Below are 20,888 nucleotides of genomic sequence, written 5' to 3'. Positions count from 1 at the left end.
TCCACTGTAGTTATGAACCTGAGTACTTTCTCTTCCTTCCCTTAGTGTGTCACATCCATTCTCATTACGCCCATGACCAATTTCGGCAATTAAATGTCATCCAAACAATTTTGGATCAGTAACAGACATCATCTGTGTGGGCGGCCAGGTATCATTTCTACCCGTTGAAGTGAACAGTTTGCATTCACTTTTCTCCTCCAGTAATCCGGCGATTGGACTTTGTAATGGATTCCTATTAGAGATAAACAGCACAACAACAAATTGAACCTCTGTAAGTACTGAAGCTGGCACGGTCGCGTTATGTAACTCAACTAGGCTTGTGACTTCTCAGACATTTCAAGGAACGCAGGCTGGAATCCCCGCCTGCCGCTCCATAAATAGAAGACCGCCAGTAAAGTCAGATGTTCCGTGGCTGCTATGTGTTGTTTACTTCCACGGGGAGGTGAAGCATGACCTTTACATGGGCGAGTGTGTGACCCACATCACTCTCCCGCTCGCAGGGCTCGGAATCCCATTCGCAACATTCCTCCCTCAACCTCCCCGCAGTCACTCCGGTCGCAGACGCACACAAACACACTCACGCGCGCGGCTTTCTCAGTATTTGGTTTCGATTTTTTACATGCCAGAGCGTTGATTTGAGCGAAGATGATGCCAGACTCTGCAGGTATTCATCCCCGCAGTTAAAGACACACACACACACACACAGGACGGACAGTTTTCCAATTGCATTCCAAGCCTCAGCGATCATACCCCAACCTGTCCTGTCTGACATTCTGAATTGCTGATATGGCAAATATTTACACACACACTCATAAATCATAAAAGCCCTGTTCCCCTTCAGGTCTTCAACAACAACAACAACCACATACAGTCATTAGCATGCAGCAGACTCACTTAATGGCCCATACCATTAGTTTGTGTTATATTATACAACACGACCGGGCAGTGAAGCCAAAGCAAATGTTTAAGTGTGTGTGTAAAAGCTTGATTGTGTCTGTTGTCTCTGTCTGTCCATATTAGTCGTCAGTGAAGTTGATTATTACAGTAATTACTGTGGGTTTGGCCTTTGGGAAAACTTCCGGCGCTCCTTAACGGCTAGCGAGCCGGGAGTGGAAAGAATTCCGAGCTTGCATTGAAAAGCCATTGGAATTCCTGGCAGAAACGGCCGTTCCCTGGAAAGGAAATGTCAATCACAGGTCCGATGGACGGTTCCACCGATTCCAGGACTTTGACTTTGACTTTTGCATCTCAGAGAAATGACGCCGCACGAGACATTGTTCAGTAACATCCTGTGACACGGGAAGTACTCAGGCAGGAAGCAGCCATCTCCTTAGCAGTGCTGAACAACAGGAGGCCGAGCAGGGTCAGATCAAGTACAACACACACACACAAGCACACACAATGCACCTTTTGTGTCTGCTTTCATGATGTGCGTTGTGGTGAGTCAGTATCCTGTCTGTGGGTTACTGAGTGTATTTTCAAATATTACCAAACAGGTGGATACACTATTGTTTGTGTCCAATCAGACACACACACACACTCTCACACACACACACACACACACATCACCAAAGCTGCGCAAAATGTAAATCACTGCTACGTATTTCCCTTTTTTGATGAATCTAGCTCATCTGGTCTTTTCCCGACCTCATGACGACTTCAATTACTGCCGTCCAGCTTCACTAATGAATGAGGCGACTGGGACTCATGAGGCCAAAATCATTAAGGCTCAGCTCATTAACGTGCACTCAGTACTCCAGAGGATCGGTCCTTACCGCCATGAAACGCAGACTGCAGAGGCGAAGTACGTTTACACACCTTAATGATTTACAGTTGGATTATCAGGCTCTGCTGCTCATTTGATCTCCATCCCATTAAGGTGATTGGAGGAAAGAAATTGAAGAATAATCGAAGTTTCAAAGTGCATGTAAATGTTTCCGATCACTCTGGAGCTTTACTTTAAGGGAATGAACACGGTTAAGGTTCATAAATGAGAATCAGGGGGAAGGAGAAAGTGCGATTCTGTGTTTGGATCCATCATCTCACCTCAGTGACGCTTCAGCTGCACGGTGACGTCCATCATGTCCAGAACAAAGTGTTTCTCACCTTTTCTAGCCCTTTCAACACTGGGCTATATTTGAACATTGCCTCCAGGCTTCTCACCCACGCCATTATTCTCCTAATAAAATACCTTTTTATACCAGCTTGTGCGTTAATGTTGTCATCATAGCAGTTTTTTGTGTTAGATTGGAGCTTCAGATGGAACTGTACCATCTTTACATATTGTTTACTTAATGGTACAGTTATTATGCAACAAACGTCAGTAGGTCAGTGGACATGTTGTAGTTTCTGCTTGCGCTCAATAGCAGATTGAACCTTGTTTAGTAAATCGCGCAGATGGAAGTCATTTCCTGCTCTATTTTTATACTCTCCTGTTTACACACATGTTAATTTGGTTTAATTCCTCCACGTGTTTCCGTTTCTTCCCCCTTGTAATGTTTGACGCCGGATCGTAAAGAGTCACGTTTGATCATTCATACCGGAGTGCTGACACTGGTTAATCCCCGCTCATTACGTTTCAAACGAGACTTCGGGTGGCAAATTCTGCTAATATGCGCTTCATAACGTCGTTAGAATTTGTGCTGTAATATTTACTCTTGAGATTCAAGGTGATTGTGAAGGGAAATGGTGCAACTTTATAGAATTATCTTACTGTATTTGGTCAGGCTGCAATTCGGCGCCAATGGCTCCTTCAGGTAAATAATCTTATAATAATTCTTTCTTTCTTCAACATAACAGTATTTGTGTAGTAATAATGGAATATTCCCTCCATTCATATGAAAGGTGAATGAGGTCAGAGCTGGATAAGAGCCAGGTTGGGAGCAGGATCATGAAGCCAGGTCAGCTGGTGTGACTATTAGTCTAGAAAGGGTATGACACGCACTCACACACACAATGTGAGGAAGCTGAGGTCTACCGTGTCGCACAAACCTCAGGGTGACGTAAAAGGGAACATGAGCGAGGGGCTGCCCCCGGGGAACACACACGCCCGTCTGGGGTCTCGGTAACAATGTTCACGAGCCGGCTCGTCAATTTGTTTTCTTCTGGCAGAAAGCGAATGAACAGGAAGGAAACAGCCTGATGAAGAAACCCAGCAGCGGGTTAAAGGAGTTTAATTTTACAAAGAACCCAGACTTTACTTCTTTGGGGCTTTTTTAGATCATTGCAGGATTTGGAGTCTGGGTTTAGTGGGTCAATAATGTTTCTGATCTCTAACACGATGTTTGTTAGCTCAGAGTGCAAATGAGGAATGGAAAGTTTGATTAGAAAGAGCGAGAATGAGAATTACATCCCTGAACTGCTGATTTTGGCCGAACACGCATGTAATCTGTCGGGGGTCGTGTGCGTTTAGGTTTTTCTGCACGTGTTTGAAACTCACTTTGCTATTGTTGGATACGTTTTCCCCTCCTTGCGATCGCCTTTGCACGTGCATGCATACAGAAGTCTATAGAGCTGTTTGGATACAAAGACACGTGCGCAACACACCAACCAGGTGTCCGTACGCATGCAAACCTTTATCTGCGTATCTGTGCAGCCGTCCCACATCCCTTAACTGTGTGTGGACATCTGCATCCCATACCTCTGTAGTCGTGTGGTCTTTGGCAGATGCTGTGTTTTCTTACTGTCTTCACTGAAGCATGTGAGTAGTCTATACACATACGCATGGGAGGCAGTAGCTCAGTGGGTAGACCTTCCGCTTGGGAACCGGAGAGTTGCCGGTTCGAGCCCCTGCCTAGGTGCCCCTGAGCAAGGCACTGAACCCTTAATTGCTCCCCCCTCTGCGAAGGGTGGTAATGTAATGTAAGTCGCTTTGGATAAAAGCGTCTGCCAAATGATCGTAATGTAATGTAATGCATGCACACACACACACACACACACACACACACACACACACACACACACACTCCAGGGTTATTTTTAGACTCAGACTTTTGACGCTCCACTGGCCATTGAGCCTATCCGTCAGTCTGCCTGTGTGTGTGTTTGTCTCATTTGTGTGTGGGGGCTCGGGTAGCGTCCAGTCCTCTAAACGCCACAAAGTGAGTTGGAAGAAGAGAAACGGAAACAAAAAGATCTTTTAACATACTTAACATATAACTTCTTTTAATAACAGACTTATATATGGAGTTAATTATACCGACAATACTGCAAAGCTGTGATAATTGATCTTATATGATCGATTGGAGTCCTATTATCTATAAAGCATTTATCCCTCGCTGGCCTGAATCTACAGCGTATTGATAGAGGCCTATATTTAGTGTGAAGCTGGTAGCGGAGATGGCCAGAGATTCGTTTGGAAGCCCATAATTAGCCTCTTTCAGCCAACAGGGAATAAATGTGTTCCTGTAGATTGCATTTCCTTCTATAAATGAATCTTTAAACGTCAGTCAGAAGGTCATTTTCAAGGCCGTATGAAAGTGAAGTGTTGTAATTTAAGCACTCCAAACTCTGCTAACTGACCTCCTCCCCCTCAACGAGACGCAGGCCTCGTCTTGTGATTTGCGGCCCTGCAGGAAGATGAAAGCCTGGCGCTCGCTGTGTTTACATGCACTTCACGCTCTGATTATTTGTCAGGTGCTGCGATTAAGCCTAAAATCAAGCCATATATATGCACCAAACATGGGGGAAATTAATCAACTTCCGCCGTTCTCTCGAGTAATTGCAGTGTGAGGCGAGGAAAGGCATGCGGAGGTGGCACTCTCAGACGTCTACATCTGAATAAATCTATTTACAATGACAGCGTGGCTGTGTAGTGTGTGCGGGAGCAGCATGAACACTGAGGCAACGCAAAAAAAAAATTGCTTTCCCATGGCGTATAGTCTGTAAATGCCTTTCCCTTTTCTATTCTGTTTGAATAAACATATGTGATTGTCAACCTGGAGATTGTTGCAAGAATGTAGCCACATTCCCTGGATGCGTTTCCATGTGGAGCTCATCCAGTTGGAACATAGCAGTCTAGTGTGAAGGACCATCCTGGCTCGCGTACAGGCAGAGAGGAACTCCACAGTATCCACGCCGCTGCGTCATTCTGACCACCGAAACCCCCGAGTGAACCTTACCTGTGGGGGTTTATGGGGACAGATGTTGCTTTCCCAGTCCATTACATTATTCACACCATCAAAACGTCTGCGGAGTGTAAATATCTTTTCGTCCTTCCTGTGCACAGACCTGCGCCAATCTGGCAAAGTTTGACACTTCTTTGTAGCCATCAAACAGCGGCTCTAAAAATATTCCCCTCCTGTTCCCAGCTTGTAGTTATTTTTAGACGGCTCTTACAACATGTGCTCTCCTTCACTTTTCACCGTCAACTGTGACTTCTGCCAGAGATTAGTAGATCAAAGTATGTGTGTACTGTACATGGTCTACCAGCGAGAAGGGGTCCCGCTCCAACTTAAGAGCTATTCCTTGAGGTTTGTGATGTTTCTATGGCCATGAAGCCGGGTTCATACTTGGAGGCGACATCGATGACATCATAGACCAAGTTCAACAGGATGTGACTTTACTCACCTGCGTACAGTAGATGGAGGAAACGTTTGCTCTTGAGACTTCAGCTTGGTGGAGGAGTTATTGTTTGAGTACAATAACGCTCACGTATGCAAGATGGCTGCTGACTGCATTACATCAGCCCATGTCCTCAAGATGTCGACTTATACATAGCCCCACTCAGTGCACCGTCTGGGTTATGGTCCTTTATTTCAGAAAGGAACCTGGAAGTCCTCTGAATCATCTGGTTTAGATTTTTCCTTATCATCTTTATGTTAGGCACATCAAAACATGTATCAAAGTGGGCTTAAGTGGTTCACTTTGTCAGCTGAAACTCCTTTTGATTCTAACAAACATGGGAGTAAAGAACACACACACTCACACACACACACAAGTTACCAGCTGTGTCCAGTATCTTACTCAGAATTGACCAGATTCTCATAAATACAATGGGTCATTATTTAGGGTTTCTCTCACACACACACACACACACACACACACACACACACACACACACACACACACACACACACACACACACACACACAATGGGGCAGCTTCAAGCCATCAGATTAGTGGAGATTGACCCCTTCCCCACCCTGAAGCAACTTCCCATTTCCTTTCAACCAATCAAATCAGTGGGTTGGCAGAAAGTGTAATGTGAAACCAGAGGTCTCAGCTCAACACTTGGGGCAGTTCGAGGCCAACAGAATCAACACACACACATACTTCCACACACTCTGCTGCACTCGTACAGACTCAATTTGTTCCTTTTTTTTTTGTTTCACTCGCACATATTGCACACAAACACCATCTGCCACAGTCACACTCTGTCACTTTTTGTTCAGTGAAACAGACACACACCCTCTGACCTCTGGGAGTTTTGCCTGACTGCAGATATGGATTATGCATTTTGTTGATTGGCTGTCTTCATTTCGACCTGAACTGCAATCCTCCAACAACACATTGAGGACTATTGGCTCACTAGCCGACCAGGTTGCCATTGGCTAGTCAGAGCCCTCTGCATGAGGCTGCAGGGCCTCACTTAGTGTGTGGAGAGCGGATGATGCAGTGTGTGCTCTCCTTCCTCTCCCCTCAGCTGAGCTCCGGATCCCCCTGTAGTTGCGAAGTTGGGCCCGACGGGACCAAGAAGAAGAAATCCAAGAACCTGTAAGTACCTTTATTCTTTGTTTCTTTGTTTCCTTCTGGAGTCTCTTTAAACTTTACTGTCTGATTGTTTGCGGAAGCATTAAATAAGGCTGTAATCCATCTTGACTTTTACATTCAGAAACACAATCTAAATAAATGTGAGAATGAGAGGAGGAAATATGACGAGAGTGTGTGCGGGGAGATTAAACAGCAGCTGTAACGATTAACAATTGATTAATGTTCTTCCAGCTGCAGCAGTGTCTCTCCTTTCATGTTCGCTCACTGTCCATTCATCATCCGCCTTTTGTGATGCTAATTTGATGAGCGCACTCATTCAGTAAAAGAGACTGACATGCTGTGAGTAAGGTTGTTACTTCACAGGACACTATTTGTTATGTCCAAGTCAGTGGTGAGAGATAATGGCCTGTTAAATGGAATTGGAGTCCGCGGGGGGTCGACGGAGACATTATCTGATTTTGAGGAGGTGTGATTTGGATTAGCAGACTGAGGATGTTAAAGTCTTCACCTCTGACGGATCAAAGTGCTTCTCTCTCCAGAATGCGTTTCAATGGGGACAAACAGGAGTTACTGGTAAATGCTTAGCTGGCACACACACACACACACACACACACACACACACACACACCTAATATGTCAAACCAGGTACAGAAGCAGTCCTGTGAAGTAAACAACTGTGAGAGGGTTATGTGGTGGAGCCAGCGCCCAACACAAACAAAGAGCCAAATGGCAAACAAAAACAGATGGCTCGTCTCATTCATTCCCAGCATTTATTGCTGTTTATTTGTTATTTCTCTTCAGGCTTTCTGCTTTGGTACTTGTGTCACTGTCCCCCCTTATGCAAACATTAACAGTAGATACAAACATGCCGGGGAATGTGTGTGTGTGTATGTGTTCGATGACTCAAACACACAGATGGTAGGCTAAAGAGTTGAAGTTTTCTGTGTGGAGATCGTCATCGTCGTCCTCTTAATTAAGTTGTAAAGAGTGTGTAGTGGTGAGAAGTGAGCTAAATGTGTGTGAGGCTCTCTCTCTCAGTAGTGCGAGAAGGTGTTGTGTGCTCAGGGGGTGGGGTGGGGTGTGGGGGGGGGGGGGGGGGGGGGGGTCGGGGTGTGTGTGCTCACACCTCGGTGATTCATCAGCTGTTGATTGAACCTCATTCTCGCTGCCGTTCACCCAGATGAAAGCACATTTCACACCTTCAGGACAATAAACCCACTCCAGTATCCTCGGTGTGTGATGGTTGCGCATTCTCCTACACAAGCGTGTGTGTGTGTGTGTGTGTGTGTGTGTGTTCAGTTAACCGACAGATTAAGTGATTAAGATTCCACAGTTTACTTCCAGTGTGTTGAGACAGTTGCCATTTTGTTTTCTGCCGTAGCGTTCTGCTTTTATTCTGCAAAATACTTTTGTCTGTTTACTATAATTTAGCAAGTCAAAGAAAACATTTCAAACCGAATCTATTGACCCACTTTGATTCCTTCTTCATTGTTCCAGCATGTAAGCCGACACCAGACTGAAACATGTTCTAAATGATATCAGATCAGATAGAAATGTGCCTATAACATTCAGGGTTTGATATTTGCAATATTTTTGCGGGTAAAGATTGAAATCTCCGTTTGCCAATATAATCACACGAGTAGGAAATGAAAATATTCACTCCAGATGTTGAGGGCTGATATAGAAGCCATACAGGGGAGGCAGAGAGCATCAGCTGTGTCTGACCTAATCACCCTGATGCTACAGAACCGCCATCAGATACGAAAGTGATGTTTGGAGAGGAGAGGTCAGTGACTGGCCTGTTTACATCCATCAAACTGGAATCATGGCAGTGTTATTCCCATATTCCCTCTCTTTCGTTTGGATTACTTCCGTAGGGCTTAATTAAGTACTACTTTCCTGAAACGGACAATAACCTCCACCTGTCATCATCCGGCACTGTGTGTGTGTGTGTGTGTGTGTGTGTGTGTGTGTGTGTGTGTGTGTGTGTGTCACCGTTTCATGTAAGCCTACACTCTTAAGTACAACAATCTCTCTTTCTTTTGACCCCCATTCTTCCTCTTGCAGAGTCATCCATCACCGCTCACGCCATTATTTTCCTCCCGGGTTGAAATATGAACCTTTTCTTTGGAAATCATATTGATCTTCCCGCCGCCGCGTCCCGTCTGTTTTCCACATGGTGCCGCTTTGTTCTGAACCTCTTCTGCCGCCTAGATTACAGACGGATAAACCCACCCTCCACTTGTTCCTTGCTATTCAGCGTTGCGTTAAAGCCGCTTGATTTGCGCTTTATCGCCCTGATTTCTGCTTTTTATTATTCAGTTGGACGGGCGAGTGTTGTTCATAGCTGCCTAGAGCTGGAGTGTATGACGTCATCTTTGACATACTGCAGTACATGTACAGCATTTGCTTTTCTAGTACATTGTACTGATAACTGTTGGCTGAAACACACACACAGAATTAATCTAAACAGAACACATGTTGATATTATGGAAGATAGTCTGCAGGCGAGCTCGTTCCTTTAAGAATCAGTCAAGGGCGAGACGAATAATCTGGAATATTGATTATCCAGTTTAGATGTTTCTAAAAATACATGTTCTGGGCGAATATCCGTGTTCTATTTTCCTCTGCCCGAGTGTTAACAGGTAAATATGGAGCAGACTTGTTTGGGTACATTTGCCCCCCCCCCCCCCCGTCTGCGTTGAAGCTTCCCTCCCTCCAGCGCCGCTTGGCTCCCGCACAGTGAACGCACTGTTTCCTCTACACTCATGCATCATTTACAATGACAAAGACACCAGTGTGGTCCCTGACTTCCTCAGCATTTCTGTCCTCCTATTCCTCCTCCTCCTCCTCCTCCTCCTCCTCCTCCTCCTCTTCCTCCTCCGCCTCCTCCACGTCTTTTCTCTCCTTTGCTCTCAGCACCTTTTTTCGCCGTTTCTTACTTCCTACGCTTCATTCTTCTCCCTCTCTCCCTCCTTGTTGTCTCCCCCCCCCCCCCCCCCCACCCCTCCTTGTCTCCTTTTTCTGGAGATGGAGCGCAGCTGTTTTCCTGGGATTGTCTCCTTTATCTCCGCTCGCCCCCCCCCACCACCGCCACCTCCATTATTATCTCTATTGTTAAGCAGTCCAGGTGTTCTGCCTCCCCAAGCAAATTCCAACAAGTAGCAGTAAATGCTTAAGGTGACTTTCTGCATTCAAACTCATGCAGAGAGAAACGTAGATCTTCCACAAAACATCTATTTCATTTCATTTTAAACCTTGTATGTGTGAACGATTTGACCCAATAGAAGAATTTCCAAAAATCTGGATTGACATTCCCAATTTTAGGGAATTTCTGCAGTTTAAAGTTGCACAGTTTGAGAACCACTAAGTTTGATTGTTCACCAGTTAGTTTTTAATCGCAGTATCAACGGGTTCACAAGTAGAATTTCTAGTGGAATTTAGAGATGTGAAGTTCTGCATAATCCCAAATCGTCAAATGCTGTGACACACACTCACGTGGCGTCATCTCCTCCAAACGGGAACCTCGTGGCTCCCAACGTTTACAAAAACAAACCAAAGAAGGACAAATGAAGTGCGGAGATGTCAGTGACCTGCAGAGGTTCAAAAGCCTCTTACTCCTCATCAGTCACTTTAACTGATGAATCACTGGAGGACCACCAGGGACGCCCAGTTACTTTGGATTAAGTCATTCCAGTCAAAGTTATGATGTGATTTTAAAATAGGACTCTTAGTTTTACACCCCACAGATGCAGACTAGTTTGATTTGTGGTCAAGTTCATAAAATAAACTTTAAAAGCACATAAGCATCCGGTGGAAGATGAATCTAATCTTCTGATGTGTGTCTTTGTTTTAGCCTCTAAGGACGCGTCTGTCCTCTGTAATCAACCTGAGACAGAAAGAACGAAGCGTTACAGTAGTCGAGCCTCCTGTCAGAAGACCGATCTGATCTCAACTTACTAACCCATAAAACTAAAACCTGTCCAGGCCCCAGCGGAAGGAATCTGTCCTCTCCAAACCCTGCGCGGTGATTGGTTGAGCCCAGGGTCCGCCTCCTCCAGACCGCCAGGACTATATAAAGCTCAAACGGAGCCTCTCAGGGGTTAGAGGAATGTGATTGTCAAACAAACCCCCTGAGCCCTGAGCTCTGGCACTCTGACACACACTTACATGAACTCACGTTTTTGCCGTGTGACCCCCCTCGCGCTCTGGCTGGCACCCATGTTTCACGCTATGGTCGATTTCTCTGAGAAGTACCTGGAAAGGTAAGCGAGAGGGGCCTGTCTTGTTTGTTTGTGTGTGCGATATTTGATCTCGGCTGTCAAGATTTGGAAAAGTATGAGAGAGGATGAGGGGGAGGGCTAGGAAGGACTGGGTGGGTGGGTCTTGGTGGGAGGGGGGTCCCCTTTTTTTTGTTGTTGTTGCACAAACCGCCGCTTCTGGAGTTGGTAGGGAGCCATTTGACCTCTGGATTGTGGATCTCATTTGACAGTCGCAGCGAGGGAGAATCCCCCTGCGAGGCTGAAGCACTCCAACTATTTCGGAGGAAGCAGCTTTAACTTCTAACTCCAGGCTGCCCCTTTTTCTTATTATAAGCAGCCTGGATTTCAGGAATAGGACTTTCTCATGTGGTCTCTGTGGTTGGGAAGGTGAGTGTTGCTCAGAAATAGATCTCTCTTCTCTCTGATTGAGGCGCGGAATATGATGGCGCTCCACGTTTATATATAGATCAAATTTAGGACAATTTCCCTTTTGGTTGTTCTTCTAGGAATAGAGTGACTTACATTGACGAGGTGCGTTGAGGATTGGCAGCATGAGCTTCTCCTCCTGTTTTGTGTTTTTTCTCATCATTTGGTTTATCGTGGCAGAATGGAGGATCAAAACAAATCCTGACAAACTGCTCACACATGTTTCTGAAATGGTGTTGATGTATAGAAAATTGCACACACACTGACACAACCCTTGACCTGTTATTCACACACACACACACACACACCAAGGCAGGACCAACACAAACAGGCAGACACAGGGTTATTTGTGTGCAGTGTCACTGGCGTACAGCCTTCTGTAAATACCGGCGGAGGGATTGGAAACACACTCTGCCCGTGCCTCATGCCTCAAAGGGTGAAGTCCCTCCGTTGTGGGGAAAGAGACTCAGGTAAACGAGGAGCAAAAGGGGGGACAAAGTGGGGTGACGGTGTTTGTGTCCCGTGCTTGTCGGTACTCGGTCCTCCTCCTATCAGTGTGTCTCTGCTGCAGCTCTTCCCCCCTCGACATGTTTCCAGAGCCTTTCCCTGGGAGTGCGGCCTACTTTCACAACACCAGGAATAGCCAGCGGGGGGCTATTAGTGTATCTAATGTGAGCCAAGCAAAGTGGGAATAAGAGCGTGGAAACCTGCAGATAATTGCAGAGCTGAAGACCTTCTGGTACGCTTTTAACTCCAGCAGACCAGCGTGCGTTTGTATTAGACAGTCAAGATGTTCTGCATTCATGGACGTGGCTGTAAATAGAGAGCGTGTGTGGTGCGACACTATGTTGGATCAAAGATGAGTCTAATTTGATAATCTTCCTCAGAGCGGGGGTCAGTGTTTTAGCAGATTAGCTGGAGTGTATGGGGATGATTGTATGGTAAAGATCAAAGGAAGAGGCGTGCTAACGGTAGTGGTGCCGGGGGGGCCATTAGCAGCCGGCGGCGCTCAGCTGGAGAGATACGGGGCGAAGCGGAGGAAGAAGAAGGAACTTTAGACGGAGAGAGAGACTAGAACTTAGATACTGAAGGAAGCACCGGAAAGTGAAAATCCAGTTTAACAGGCTTCAATTGACAAAATTCACACTTTCTTCCTCCAATTAGGAAATATAACCTTTCCATCCATTACCGCATTACCCAGACCTCCTTCTTCCTTCTGAGAATCTGATTTGAGGATGCACACGTTCTGCTACATGAAGTTTTGACTTCAAAGTTTAATAGTACCTCTTCCTTTTTTGGGTTATTAGTTTTTAGGCGGTGTAGCTGACGTTGCACATTTCTGCTCCACAACTTGCTTCACAGTAACTCCGCTGCAGTAATTACATCTGCGTGTTCTCTCTGCTGGAGTAAAGCTTCACTTTTTAAAATGAAGAGTGGAGATATGCAGCCCTCAAGCTTCAGACCAACCACTGCGGCAATTCCATTAATGGCTGCAGAAGAACAAACTCTCTCATCTGAGCAAATCGCTGCACCACACGACACAATCCTTCACACAACATATGCAGACTTACATTTAAAAAGAAAGCTCAGCTAGTTAGTGCAGTCAGGTTGTTGACCAGCGTGTTATTATCCTAATATTCCCCAGATTCTTTATAAAGCTGGTGGTGATGTAAGATGAGGTTATTTCCAATTTTGACACTGAGGAAAAATACAAGCCTGCAAGCATCTGTGGCTTTGATCCCAAGCTGAGCCGTGCCTTGCAGTATCCAGTCTTGCCCACACGGTGGCAGAATGGAGACGCTACAGTAGTTCACCTTTAAAACACAGTAACTGGAGCTGTGACATCATTGTCTTCCGTCTCCCGTGTGGACTCAGATCTGGAGCTCGCATAAATAATAAAAGTCTTTTTTTCTCCCCGGGCCAACCAAATATTTTCCCCTCTCCGTAAAACACACCTCCTCTTCCTCACATACCCCTCTCTTCCTCACACGCGCTGGCAGCCCGGGGCCTAATTGCCTCGGATGCAGCCGAAAATAGAGCGAGCTAATAAATCCTGCTCTCGTGTTGTGATTTTATTTAACTGCCAGAGAGTTTTTATTTTGGGTAATAACACCCTTCGGCCTGGCAAATGGAAGCGACAGACGAGGGGGGGGGGATAACAAACGGCTGAACTCCATCAAAGGAAGGCCTGACTTTGATTCAGCACATTTTTAACGAATACTTGTAGTTTCATACGGGTCACTTAATGTTATTCCAGCCCATGTGTCATCTCTCTATTAATAACATTTCCTTGGCGTGTGTGTGTGATTGTGTGAGTGTGTGTGTGTGTGTGTATAAGATGTCAGTGATGAATATTTCATACATTCTGATTAAAAGGGCAAGATTCCTCTGCTTCTCTATGAATGTATCGATCACTTCTTCACAGCCTTACTTCTTCTTTTTTTTTTCCAGACGCGTTTCCCCTTTTTCTTTCTTTTCCTATTAACAGCTTCTGATTTGCCTTTTCGTCATCTTCCTGACTCTCTCAAACACTCGTAAAAATCCCCTTATGGCTAATCTGCGTTAACTAAACTAGTCTGCACCGCTCAAACCTCCACAACCCAAATAGAACCCAGAACTGTAACGCACATCCTGTCACACTCATTCCTGGTGTAAAGGAATCATTCAGCCGCCGCCGCTGCTTAAGATTGCAAATGTAGTCATGGTGTGTCGCGTCATATGTGTGTGTGTGTAGGCGTGCGGATGGAAAAGCTCACATTGGGGCTGCTGACTGTGTGCTGTGTTCAGTGCTACAATCAGCCTGTGTGACCAGAAATGCACACACACACTTTCTGGCAACGACATGATTTTTCACATCACACGTGAAGTAAAGTGTGTATGAGTTGGAACAGGTGCAGACTGGCTGCTCGGAGTGTGTTTTAATCAGAGTTTGGGCGCCTTTCCATGCATGTTGGAGCGATAAGAGTGTATAAATGGAAGCTGCTTCTTAATTTAGCTTCTCTCTCTGGGTTGGCTGCGGGAGTGAGAGCTTACAGTGATTAGGCCACGCGCACGCCGCCGCCGCGCTCGGCATTATTAGCAGGCCAGTCAATCCACAGTGGAAATCAAAAGCAGGGACTCAGGAAATGGGTGTTGAGTGAGGTCACATCCCAGAGAGGCAGCACGCGCTGCAGGTCGGGAAAAGCCAGGACGCGCACCATGGGATTATGGGAATGCGCAGGATTCTGTCGAAGCCTTTGAGGGGGAGGCTGAGGGTTTGGCGTATTACGTCGTCGAGGCGTTAAGGATGAGGTGGGGCTTTATGATTGCCGGGGGGGGGGGGGGGGGAGGGAGGGAGGGAGAGAGGGGTCCCTGAGTGTGTGACAGTGGGCTGAGATGGGTGGTCAAGAGGATATTGGATGTTGGCGAAAGGGAAACAGAGGAGCGAGGAGGTCAGCTCGCCCTGTTGCTTCGGCCTTGGGTCAGCTCCCTCTCAGCAAAACCCCTCCAGGCACACGGAGAATGGCGTGATGAAACAGAGGAGTGAGGATTGAGTCTCTCTCCTCCTTCGCTGCCACAATCACTCAGTCCCTGCCTAGGAACCTGCCAGGGACACATCTACAGGAAAGACAGGAGAGTGGCAGGAAGACAGAAGAGCGCGAGCTTGACGTCGCCGCATCGGCCTTTTGGAAGATTCCGAGCCACCGTAGCGGCATACCTCACCCAAGGCTAAAATGTACAAAACTTTGGCATTTATTTACCTCCTCTTTTTGGCGTTTCTTGGCTTTTGTGGGTTTGATTTCATATGGATTGGATTTGCAGTGCTGAAGAGTTTGTTGGTGATTTCCCATGACTCGGATTGTCTTTGATTATGGACTTTGGACTGGATATTCAAAACGCTCTCTCTCTCTTTCTCTCTCCCTCTTTCCCCCATGTTTTACTTCTTCTATCCACTTTATCTTTCCTTTCATCCTGGATTCATTTCTCTCAACTTTCCCCTCTCCCCTGCTCCTGCTGTGTCCCTCTCATCTCATCTCTCCTGCCAACCATCCCTCATTCTCCCTCTCTCTCTCTCTCTCTCTCTCTCTCTCTCTCTCTCTCTCTCTCTCTCTCTCTCTCTCTCTCTCTCTCTCTCTCTCTCTGTCTTTCCCTCACTCAGGGCCAAAGACATGAAGAATCGGCTGGCTTTCCTGCGGAGGAGGAATGAATCTCCAGGAAGCAACCCAGCCAGCAAGTTAGACAAAGCGATGAAGTCAGTCAAGTAAGTGCCCACTTCCTGCCAGCACGTGTGTGTGGTTATTTTCTGGGTCTCGCCACCCAAATGCTGATGACCTGGTCTAGAAATACAGACGTGTGGGCAGTGGCAGAAATAGAAGTGAGCCTGTGATGCGTGACACGGATAAAGTGGAAGAGGGGACGTGGGCAGAGGAGGAACGGCAAACCTTGACGGGCAAAAGAGTTTTAATCTATAAAATCTATAAAATAATAAATATATCAATCCATACATCTTTACCTGATGATCTGTGTCAATGTCAGGTCAACGTTATTACATACACACTGTTGTTGCACTGAAATTGAGCTATAAATTAACTAAATAATTAAATTTTCTCGTTTTGATAAGTTCTGTATACTTCAACTATTGTTATTCTTGCCTGAAATGTCCATGACATGTGGCGTACCAGCAGGGGTTGCTTCAGCACAGTTTGAGAACCACCGGGAAGTTAATGAGTGCAGGCGTTAGATTTGATATGTTGTGATTTATTTAAAAAATGGGTTTTTGGATAAAACTCAAATCTATCATCAAAGCAGGTCAAACTTCAGATCTTCTCCTGTGATCATGTGGCCTGCAGCCCAGCATGGCTCAGAGAGGCAGCAGGGGGCGGGCAGATGGAGGAGGGGGGCGGTCCTTAAAAGACACAACGCGCCACCATTGGTCGGCCAAAGCCGCGCCCCCTCCCGCCTTCTGCTTTGCAGTCGGGGGGATTATAAAGAGCCGACCCCCCCTCCCCGCCCATCACAGCACACAGGCACACAGGCTCACAGCTCCGGGTGGAGTGGACGCATGAGAGGCAGAGAGAGAGAGACAGACAGACAGACAGACAGAGGAATACCTTCTCCTGCGTTTAGGGGCTCATCTGTCCTGCACTGTCCTTAGACGAGGTCCTGCGGATGGGTCACACAATGAGAAACCTGGCTGAGATGGGCTTGTTAAAGAATCGCTCTGCTTTCATCTGCAGGCCCACCCCAGAGGAAGCGCTCAAGTGGGGCGACTCGCTCGACAAGCTGCTGGTGCACAAATGTAAGTTACTGAAGTTCCTTTGATTTACTGAAAATCGACTTTTCTCCATCTCTCCCCCCTTTTCTCCTCTTTCTCTCCTTTACAGTCTTCTCTCTTTATTTTGCCTGAATGTAGACAGAGACTGAGAGGATATGGACACAGGGCACACATGAGGTGGGGGGGAGGGAGGGAGGGAGGGAGGGAGGGAGGGTGTTGAGTGCAGGAAATATGCTTGCACAGATGTGAGTTACACACACACACACACACACACACACACACTTACAGAAACACATGCTGGCGCGGGAGCATTGTGCTGCAGTCAATGGCCAACACGCTTCCCCCCCTCTAATCCCGAGGATAGAGTCCAGGCTTAATGCAGAGTGACGCACCGCCAACGTGCAGCCTTTTTCTTTCTTTTTTTAGTTCAAATCCCAGCACACAAACAAGCGATTTCTCTGCTCACAAAACATGAGCACTGACATTCCTGGCAGATCCATCCTCTCTATTCTACCCCCTCTTCCCTCTCCTCTCCTCTCCTCTCGCCCCGTCGTGCCCTTTGTTTGTCCTCTCGCCTCACCCCCAGTTCTGTGGAATGAGGTAGAAGAGGAGCTCTTTTGCGTCGGCGGTCCTTATCAGCGCGGGTGATTCATGGGAACGGAAAGGTGCCGAGGGTGGGACTGGGCTTCCTGCGATTCTTTCTTCCGGATGCCTCCTTCCTCAAATCATTAACCGAAACCAAAGCTTAAGAAGCGCCAGAATTAGATTAGAAAGCGTGTTTCATCCCTCCACGGCCCCCCTGCACGCTCACACAATCACCGCTTTGTTCATTCACTTTCTGTGTACGGAGGAATGCACAGGTGGCATATGTGGAGTGGGATGATGTCACTTAAAGGATGTGTTAAGTCTTGAAAATGTGTTTTTCTTTACCCGTATTTTATTCCGACCACATGACTCAAACGTCTGTCACTGAGTTATTTCTGCTGCCGAAAACTCCGAGCGGCGCACGTTGCCATGACACCCCAGTCAACTTCTTCTCTTGTTTATCTCCCCCCCCTCCCCCTCCTCCTCCTCCTCCTCCTCCACTTCAGATGGTCTGGCAGCGTTCAGAGCTTTCCTTCGCACCGAGTTCAGCGAGGAAAATCTGGAATTCTGGCTCGCATGTGAGGAATACAAGAAGGTCAAGTCGCAATCCAAGATGGCCTCCAAAGCCAAGAAGATCTTCGCTGAGTACATCGCCATCCAGTCGTGTAAAGAGGTGAGAGAGGACGCCACACACTCACTTACACACACACACACTTGCAGACCCTGATCCACAGCTTGATCCCTTCAGAATAAAAGCGTCATCTTCACCTTCTTTTCCTCCTTTTCCTGTTCAGGTCAACCTGGATTCCTACACCAGAGATCACACTAAGGACAACCTGCAGAATGTGACGCGCTCCTGCTTCGACCTCGCACAGAGGAGGATATACGGGCTGATGGAGAAGGACTCATACCCCCGCTTCCTGCGCTCAGAACTCTACTTGGACTTAATCAACCAAAAAAAGCCCAGCTCCACCTCCACCTCGTCTTCGTCGTAATGAGAGACGAGGCGGCGGCGGCGGCGGGAGAGAAAAAAAAGACACGAGGCGAGAAAGAGAAGATGATTATCAACGAGAGCGGAGAGGGAAAAGTGGCAGACTTGGAGAGAAAAGTGTGAATTGAGCGGAGGAGGGGTGGACAAGAGGTCGACATCTTTGTTTGTCTGTTTTTATTGTCCTTTTTTTGTCTGTCTGCCATCCTGTCCACTGTGATTTTTGTTGTTGTTGTTGTTGTTGTTGTTGTGGTGTGAGAGGAGACGGCGGCACTGCAGAGGAATGTAGTTTACGCAATGATGGATGGATGCATGGATGGATGGATGGATGGATGGATGGATGCATGGAGCGAAGAGCCGAAGGCCCGCGAGGGAGGGCCGGAGCAGGAGCTGGACGCTTGTCTGATCACTGGGGGCTTGCACAGTCTCTTGTCCCACTGTACATTTTGCTCGTAGTTGTTTAAGTGTTTGTCCAGATGTGACGGAGAAAAGGAGGAGGAGTTGTGGAGGGGGAGGGCGGTAGGGGAGAGGAGGGGGACACACGCTCTGAACACCCCCCCCCCTCCAGCAGACACGAAGACAGTCCGGTACTGTTTTGTCACTTTTTTTCCCCTTTCTTTTCTTTTTTTTTTAAGTTCCCACTCTCGACTCTCCTCCCCCCCTCCTCCTTTCCTCCTGCACGTCCTCCTCTGAAGCCACTTCAAAGCTGGTGGTACGACACAAACATACGCACAGACACACACACACACACACACACACAGACACACACAGACACAACTACAAGGACCCCCCCCCCACCCCCCATGTTTTCGGGCTCCGAACTGTGTGACGGAGGGACAACGTCCGAACCTAAACCGTCCCGGCAGCTCCCCTTCACCTGCTCTCTCCTCCGTAAAACGAAAGCACACTCCTCCTCTTCAAAACCCTTGGTCCTCTTCTTCACCACTTATTTAAAGGCTCTCACCCACATCCTGCTGCCACTCTGGAAGCTTCCGTGAGGGACTACAAGGTATAAATAACAAGACGGACTGAAGCTGTGATGAAACGCAGAGACGTGTCAGTGGCACGGTAAAGGACATTATGACACAGAGCAGAGACGAGATGGAGCGGCTCCTCGTTGCACGTTGTCTCCGGAGACTGTTTACGAGGAAGGAAATCTCCAGAAGGATGAGAAAAAAAAACGTCCCGTGCAGCCAAAAGACATTTTCCTTTAACATAGCAGCTCATTCTGGACTAATAGAGGAAACACTCTCAGGACATTGCTTGGTTTATGTTCTCCACTGTTTCCCCTCTGTTTCTACACATCACCTGTTCCTTTGACACGCTTAAGGCCTCAAACCTGCACTCCATCGGTGTACCGAGCGATACGAGAGGTCGCTCGTCTCACACCCAGACGAATATAACGCTTCATGTTGTACAAAAGTTTGACTATTTATTTAGAATAAACTCGCTGGATGCTTCTACAGCCGCCCTCAGCTCCTCCAAAGCACTCAGCTAAAAGCTCTCACTTGCCCTCTTAACCACCGTTCCAGGTCCAATGCTGTCCTGAACTTTAAGTGCAATATTTTGTATTGTTTATTTTATTTTATTATTATTTTCTTTTTTGTTTGTTCATGTATTTGGATAATTATGAATTTGTATGGGGAAGACGAATGGCTTGAGCTCTGTTTTAACTTTATTTGTTAAGAGAAGAAGATTTAGAGCTATAAGGTTGACTTACATTGTAAACTTTAAAGAACCATAAGTAGTGCGTTGAGTTTAAAGCAAGTCATTCTAACTGTGCGTTTACCCCAGCAGCAGGCAGCTGGGAGGTTATTGTTGTAAATATACTGTTATTCTTTAAGAAAACTATGTGATAACACATTAAAAACATACAAAAACAAGAAACCAATAGGTTTGTGCTGGTTGAATGTGTGAGCCAGCTGTATCTATGTAAATACGAGAGACTCAAAGCTATAAAATGACATGTATTGTAATAAATAGGCGAGTACGAGCGGGTGCAAGCTGCTCTGTTCCCTGGTCATACACTGCTTGTAAGGAGTTTTCTGAAATGCATTTTCTCATTTTCACTGTTTACAATTCAAAATGCATCTCCTATGATAGCAAGTGAAACAGTAGAGTACATTTGGTGTCATTGCTAATGATAAATAAAACAACCAACTGATGAATGAAACGTCACGTGTTTGGGTTTTTCCTTCATCCTCGTCTTAGAATTAAAAGCTGCCAAAACAACAATCCCACACACACTGATTATACACTTCAATATGAGAATACAGCATATGTAACAACAATATCCAGCAAAACACGTTTAAACACAGTGGAAATCTTCTGAACGACACACACCAGCTGTGTTGTGTCTACTTGTTTTTACACGTTGTTAAAAATAGAAACTCGTCAAACCGGAGAAGAGCAGTGAAGTTTCTGTAGTCACATCATCACCTTGAACACTTTGTTTGCTCTCCAGTCTGTCCAGATGACAGTTTGTGTTCTGCAGTTCTAACCGGCTCAAACTGGAGCATCAAAAACATCATTAGTGATCATTAATGAATCAGTGTTAGATAATGTGCTTTTCCTGCTTAAAGCCTAAAAAGGAAATGAAAACCTGACAATTTATGAATTCTTATATCCTTTAATTTAATTTAAATGTATATAGAATGGAATA

The 20,888-nt window shown here is 46.4% G+C and overlaps 1 protein-coding gene across 6 annotated transcripts in view; it reads left to right on the top strand.

Moving 5' to 3' along the window:
• The window catches only part of rgs3a (regulator of G protein signaling 3a), a 110,067-nt gene extending 89,668 nt beyond the window's left edge, over window positions 1-20,399 (top strand). For 3 of the 6 annotated variants that reach the window (XM_076163656.1, XM_076163657.1, XM_076163658.1), the window contains 5 exons: window positions 6,644-6,714; window positions 15,538-15,639; window positions 16,616-16,677; window positions 17,745-17,911; window positions 18,033-20,399. In XM_076163656.1, coding sequence (XP_076019771.1) covers window positions 6,644-6,714; window positions 15,538-15,639; window positions 16,616-16,677; window positions 17,745-17,911; window positions 18,033-18,233 — 603 coding nt within the window. In that variant the 3' untranslated portion in view covers window positions 18,234-20,399. Of the gene's footprint in view, window positions 1-6,643; window positions 6,715-10,807; window positions 10,977-11,140; window positions 11,361-14,741; window positions 15,115-15,537; window positions 15,640-16,615; window positions 16,678-17,744; window positions 17,912-18,032 lie in introns of those variants that run through there. The other 3 variants (XM_076163659.1, XM_076163661.1, XM_076163662.1) reach the window with 3 other exon arrangements.
• The last annotated feature ends 489 nt before the right edge of the window (window positions 20,400-20,888 follow it).

The sequence above is a fragment of the Genypterus blacodes genome, unplaced genomic scaffold (genome assembly GCF_046128005.1).
Source record: "Genypterus blacodes isolate CSIRO-AG114 ecotype Tasmania unplaced genomic scaffold, CSIRO-AGI_Gbla_v1 ptg000133l_1, whole genome shotgun sequence".
NCBI classification, from domain to species: Eukaryota; Metazoa; Chordata; class Actinopteri; order Ophidiiformes; family Ophidiidae; genus Genypterus; species Genypterus blacodes.
This window is presented reverse-complemented; position numbering and strand designations above follow the sequence as displayed.